Here is a 6,742-nt window from a genome sequence, read left to right on the forward strand (position 1 = left end):
GGAAAAGACTCAAGTCTGCGGGTCAAGTAGCAGGGAGTAGAACTTTTGGTGTGAAACCACAAGTGAAACAACATGCGTCGTGTCACTGCCACCACAAACTCCACTCCACGGAAAGCTCTCGCCCAGCACACCGTAAATTCCCCGCAACAATCAGCAGATCCACTTTTTGGAACCCCCGGCTGAGACGCAGACATGCAGCGATCATCGGCAAACCCCCAAAGACCCGGTCCGTTTGACCCCTAGGTTTGTGGTCAGTGCATATCAAAGGAAGGAGGAGGCCCGCTTAATTCCCTTCCCTCCCGTTGCCCCTCTTCCTCTTCCTCCCGACCCCGGATCCGTCCATCCTGCCTAAAATACTCGCCACCTTCCATGAAATCAGGCACCCACCCTCCCCACACAATACTACTCTTTCCATGAAACTATCGAGGTAGCACCGGAGTCGGACCCCACGTCCCCACGACGCGTCAACGCCGGTCCTTCCCCTACCATACCTTCCCTCCCCACGCGCTTCTTCCAGGAAAATGCCGGCGTGAGGAGCCCTCCCCGTCCCCGTCCGTCCGTCCGCGTGCTATATAGACCAGAGTTGGTGGGTGGGGGAAAGCGGAGACAATTTTCTTGGTTGGTTGACGGAGAAGGAGGGCGCCCGCCATGGAGAACTACCTCAACGAGAACTTCGGGGGCGTCATGCCCAAGCACTCCTCCGACGAGGCGCTCGGCCGATGGCGCAAGGTCGTCGGCGTCGTCAAGAACCCCAAGCGCAGGTTCCGCTTCACCGCTAACCTCGGCAAGCGATCCGAGGCTGCCGCCATGAAGCGGACCAACCAGGTACACATGCCCTGCCCCGATTTTCCTCTCAAGTTCTTCTTCGCGAAATTTCTCGGTCCACCGCTACTGATTGGCCGGAAAGAAGAACCGGAACGGAGAAATTAGAGGCCCACACGCGCAACGAATTCATCTTTTCCCACCTTTGCATCTAGCATCGTTTATTATGCCCTGTATCGTCGTCGTGCTCGCCAATGTCGCCTTTTCCCCTCGCTTTTGCTGGCACGAATAGAAAGCGCAGGTTGCACATACCATATTTTTATTTAGTGGAGCGATACAAGGCCACAGCATATGAAATTGGGAACGATGTTTACATTATCATTGGCCCATTGGGGATATCAGGACTTCCTCCTAATCTGTTTATCTATAGTACTACATAAAATCGGCCATTGGGCTATGACATGTCATAGCAAACCAACAAAAAAAGCAGAGGTGGTTTATCTGTGATGTACTAGTGTGAACGAGTCTTCACGTCTTTCATAGCAATTGCTAGGCAGTTTCTTTGGAGTACTGCAGCGACATTATGTCACTCTTGAGTAATTCACGCACGTGATAGTGGTTGAAACCAACAGTGACATTGTTTGTGACCTATCGTTAACCAAGTTGCCTTATTTAATTTTTCCATTTGCTAGAGTAGCTAGTCCAAATGAACGCACTAGAGGCCAGAGCCTTTCAGCAATTTCTTGACACTGACACTTGTCAAAACGCAGTATTATGTCGTGTAGATGCTCACACAACATCTTTATCTAAAAAGAGATGAATTATCGACTACTTTATTTGAGAAGAACTCACTCCCTTTAGCTTTTCAGTTCTAGTCTTTTTAAAATATATGGTAAACCAACGAAATTATCCTTCAGTAAACTGGCTGGTTTAATTTTTATAAACCATCAACGGATAGCAATTTCAACCATTGGTTTTTCACCGGAGCTTTTTTACTACACCTTTGGGCAATTTTCATCAGTAAACAATCTGATAACAGTTAGTGTTGCTGAGACTGACGGTCACAAAATGCTAACTATTTCAGGAGAAGCTGCGTGTTGCCGTGCTTGTTTCGAAGGCTGCACTTCAGTTCATCCACGGTATGATACCAGAGCGTACCAGAATTAGTCAGCATCAATTTTCCATGTTCTTCTCGATATCAATCTTACCGTGGACACAATTCCGCAGGTCTTGCCCCCCAGACTGAGTACACAGTCCCTGCGGACGTCAAGGCAGCAGGCTATGGCATCTGCGCCGAGGAACTGAGCTCGGTTGTCGAGAGCCACGACCTCAAGAAGCTTAAAGCACATGGTGGCACCGAGGGCCTCTTATCGAAGGTGTCTACCTCAGAATCTGATGGCGTCAGCACGTCCAAGGGCAAGCTTGCGTCCCGGCAGGAGATCTTTGGCATCAACAAGTTTGCCGAGACAGAGTCCCGAAGCTTCTGGGTCTTCGTCTGGGAGGCCCTCCAGGATATGACGCTTATGATCCTTGCTGCATGCGCGTTCTTCTCGCTCCTCGTTGGCATTGCCACTGAGGGGTGGCCCAAGGGCGCACATGATGGCCTTGGCATTGTGGCCAGTATTCTTCTGGTTGTGTTTGTCACTGCGACAAGCGACTACCGGCAGTCCCTGCAGTTCAAGGACCTTGACAAGGAGAAGAAGAAGATCACTGTGCAGGTCACCCGGAGTGGGTACCGGCAGAAGCTCTCGATATACGATCTTCTTGTCGGTGACATTGTGCACCTTTCTATTGGTGATCAAGTACCAGCTGACGGTTTGTTTGTATCTGGGTTCTCATTGCTGATTAATGAATCAAGCCTGACTGGGGAGAGTGAGCCAGTTGCTGTCAATGCCGAGAACCCATTCCTTCTGTCAGGCACGAAAGTGCAAGATGGTTCTTGCAAGATGCTCGTCACCACAGTCGGCATGAGGACCCAATGGGGTAAACTCATGGCCACCCTAACTGAAGGTGGGGATGATGAGACGCCATTACAGGTCAAGCTGAACGGCGTTGCCACCATCATTGGCAAAATAGGCCTTGTCTTTGCAGTCGTCACATTTGCAGTGCTCACAGAAAGCCTGTTCCGGCGCAAGATCATGGATGGCTCGTACTTGAGTTGGACTGGTGATGATGCACTGGAGCTGCTTGAGTTCTTTGCTATTGCTGTTACTATTGTCGTCGTAGCAGTTCCTGAAGGCTTACCGCTCGCTGTGACCTTGAGCCTTGCATTTGCCATGAAGAAGATGATGAATGATAAGGCACTTGTCAGACACCTTGCAGCTTGTGAGACCATGGGCTCAGCAACCTCCATTTGCAGTGACAAGACTGGCACACTCACAACTAATCACATGACTGTTGTCAAGGCTTGCATCTGTGGCAAAATTAAAGAAGTAGATAATTCTTCTGAGACCAAGAGCCTATTCTCTGAGTTACCAGATTCTGTCATGACAATGCTCTTGCAGGCCATATTTAACAACACCGGTGGTGACGTTGTCGTAAACAAGGATGGCAAACGCGAAATACTGGGCACACCAACTGAGACAGCAATTCTAGAGCTTGGCCTGTCACTCGATGGAGATTTCCAGGAGGTGCGAAAAGCAAGCACCCTTGTCAAAGTCGAGCCATTTAACTCAGCGAAGAAGAGAATGGGAGTGGTCATCCAGCTGCCCGGGGGTGCATTCCGTGCCCACTGCAAAGGCGCATCAGAGATCATATTGGCATCTTGCAGCAAGTACCTGAATGATCAAGGAGTTGTTGTCCCCCTTGATAGTGCAACTGTTGCTCACTTGAATGCTACGATTGATAGCTTTGCAAACGAGGCACTTCGTACTCTGTGCCTTGCCTACATAGAAGTCGGTGATGGGTTCTCAGCTAATGATCCGATTCCCGAGGATGGGTACACATGCATTGGCATTGTGGGGATTAAAGATCCAGTGCGTCCGGGTGTGAAGGAATCCGTCGCAATCTGCAGGTCAGCTGGTATTACTGTCAGGATGGTCACAGGTGACAACATCAACACAGCAAAGGCAATTGCCCGGGAATGCGGCATTTTGACTGAAGGTGGTCTTGCCATTGAAGGCCCAGATTTTAGAACTAGGAGTGCAGAAGAACTGAATGAATTGATACCAAAGATACAGGTATGTTTAATGCTTTTACCACTTAATAACTTGCCTATCGTTTCTTGATTTCATTTGTCAATGTAATGTGATTGCATGTATCAGGTAATGGCTAGATCTTCACCACTTGACAAGCACACCTTGGTGAAGCAACTTCGGACTACATTTGATGAAGTTGTTGCAGTAACGGGTGATGGAACAAACGATGCCCCTGCACTTCATGAGGCTGATATTGGACTTGCAATGGGCATTGCTGGAACTGAGGTAATTTCACACAAGAATAATTCCCTTGCATGGGAAAATAGTCATGTTACTCTAACATACAAGATACTAGAACATTAATGACATATAACTCATATTAAGTGTCTCCCATTATAATTACTCCACGATTTGCAGTCAATTACATGTCCTAGCAATTTTTAAACATCACTGCAGCGTAGTTTTTGCTTATCATTTTTAAGTGTCACTTCAGCATCTTTAAGGTTTTTCACTCCAAGATTTGCAGTCAATTACATGCCCTAGTAATGGCATACGGTAATTAGTTCCAGCATAACTCATTTTTATCTGTTTTGGTTGCAGGTTGCAAAAGAGAGTGCCGATGTCATTATTCTTGATGACAACTTCTCAACTATAGTCACCGTTGCTAAATGGGGTCGGTCAGTGTACATCAATATTCAGAAGTTTGTGCAGTTTCAACTGACAGTCAATGTGGTTGCTCTTGTTGTGAACTTCTCATCAGCTTGCTTGACAGGTAATATCTCAAACTTTGATGCGTTCACTGAAGCTGACTTAAATCTGTAAAGAAAAAGGATAGGCTGAATCTGTGAAAAATTAAAAAACCTTCAACAGTTCAAATCTAAATTTGTTCATTTTAAAGTAAACCTTTAACTAGTGAGCTCTAAATCAGTTCGTTCCAGATGTTACCTAAAGTGTTGTTTCTCCGTTTATGCTCATATGACTTATCATCATAAACTGATTACCGGCTGGAATTAATGCTATGTTATTTCAACCATATTACTCTAACTTGTTATCCAAATATTCCTTTCATAACTTCACTTGGAACTTATACTATATTAACGTAGAGAATTTCATTTCCTGGTTTATTTTATGACATGTATTTCACTGCTCATCTACTTCTACTTGTCGTTCAGGGAGTGCTCCCCTTACTGCTGTCCAGTTGCTCTGGGTCAACATGATCATGGACACACTAGGAGCATTGGCATTGGCCACAGAACCTCCAAACGATGAACTGATGAAACGGACTCCTGTTGGAAGGAAAGGAAACTTTATCAGCAACATTATGTGGAGGAACATCATGGGACAGGCAATCTACCAGTTCATTGTTATTTGGTATCTGCAGACAGAAGGAAAGTCGTTGTTTGGACTCAAGGGTGATGACTCTGATCTAGTCTTGAACACTCTCATCTTCAATTGCTTTGTGTTCTGCCAGGTAATTTAGAAGTTCCTATTGCATCCATTCGATTTCTAACAAATTATTTCGGATACAGTATGTTCTCTGTTTCCTGCTGCACTGATGCCATTTGTTTATCAACTGGACCCTGGTTTCAGCAAACATGCGGGAATATAGCTGTTACTATGTAAATATAGATATTTTGGTAAATTAGGATCCTTACTAACAGAACTATAATGTACTACTATCACCAGCAAATCTTGCAGTGTTATGAACATTTGACAAGCAAAACTATAATGCACTAGGAGCACCAAATAATTCTGAATGAGAGGAGAAAGTAATCTGTTGCTATGATAGTGCACGAAAATCCACTTAATATTTCCGTTCTTTTTGCAGGTGTTCAATGAGGTGAGCTCTAGGGAGATGGAGAGGATAAATGTATTCAAAGGCATTCTAGACAACAACGTGTTCGTGGCCGTGCTTGGCAGCACTGTCATATTCCAGATCATAATCGTGCAATTCCTTGGTGATTTCGCGAACACTACCCCGCTCTCATTCAAGCAGTGGTTCTCCTGCATCGTCATCGGCTTCATAGGCATGCCTATCGCTGCGATTGTCAAGCTAATCCCTGTCGGTTCAAATTAGGATACCATAACTAATTTCAGTCAGAAACTGAAGTCAGGTAGTAGGACTACAGTTTGATGATGCCAATGCAGTTCGGGCACTGTCATGAGCATAAGAAACTGCTCTTGCTGTGGATCTATGCCCTTTTTTCTTTTGCATTTGATCTAGGGGATGAGCCCAGATTGTGGGCTTGATTCTTCAGAAGTGTTGAATAGACTCTTGTAGTTATTTTTTCTATGTTATTTTCTTCATATTCTTTTCCATTTCCATGGAATGTTCTAGCTTGGAATTGTGTATGGATCTCTATGATAAGTTTGCAACAACCTAAGATACTGGAAACAACTGTTTGGTACTATGCTTCTGAGATAATGTTTTGATTCACTTGTGTAAGGTTTCCTTGTTGCAAATCTTTGTTTTTTAAGTGGCCATTCAGGAAATTTAGCCAATAATTGATAAAATTCCAAGTACTGTGATTCTTCGGAAGTTACCACAGAAAACCACCCTCTTTACTTTGACCATGGATCTGTTGCGATCCAAGTGCCAGCATCAGCAGATACACCGCAGAACAGTGTATGCCGCAGCCTAGGCTTGGCAGTTAGCTTCTTTTGGCGCCCAGGCTTATCTCCACATCACAGCTGATTGACACACAAGCAGCTTGCTTCCATCACGACTGTCACCTGATGCCAGTACAAATGTTTTTGACCAGTCAAGGTGAGCATAGTTAGAGCATCTTCACCGGCGTCCCCATAACGACCCCCATAGCGATTTGGAGCTAAAAGCGAAAATG

General features: G+C 45.5%; 1 protein-coding gene across 1 annotated transcript; it reads left to right on the top strand.

The window, feature by feature from the left end:
- The first annotated feature begins 556 nt into the window (after positions 1-556).
- Positions 557-6,345, top strand: LOC124701613 (calcium-transporting ATPase 2, plasma membrane-type-like). The gene is made up of 7 exons (XM_047233706.1): positions 557-825; positions 1,847-1,901; positions 1,990-3,941; positions 4,026-4,184; positions 4,500-4,671; positions 5,072-5,370; positions 5,728-6,345. Exons 1-7 carry the CDS (start codon positions 649-651, stop codon positions 5,974-5,976), a joined length of 3,063 nt encoding a protein of 1,020 aa, XP_047089662.1. The 5' UTR covers positions 557-648; the 3' UTR covers positions 5,977-6,345.
- Positions 6,346-6,742: the final 397 nt, after the last annotated feature.

Source organism: Lolium rigidum, chromosome 3, assembly GCF_022539505.1.
Source record: "Lolium rigidum isolate FL_2022 chromosome 3, APGP_CSIRO_Lrig_0.1, whole genome shotgun sequence".
Classification (NCBI taxonomy): domain Eukaryota; kingdom Viridiplantae; phylum Streptophyta; class Magnoliopsida; order Poales; family Poaceae; genus Lolium; species Lolium rigidum.

Bases quoted from the DNA above. Each gene is read 5' to 3' on its own strand.
- LOC124701613 (XM_047233706.1), top strand. From the start codon at position 649: ATGGAGAACTACCTCAACGAGAACTTCGGGGGCGTCATGCCCAAGCAC. The intron at 826-1,846 runs GTACACATGCCC...TAACTATTTCAG, and splicing joins CCATGAAGCGGACCAACCAG to GAGAAGCTGCGTGTTGCCGT. The intron at 3,942-4,025 runs GTATGTTTAATG...TGCATGTATCAG, and splicing joins AATTGATACCAAAGATACAG to GTAATGGCTAGATCTTCACC.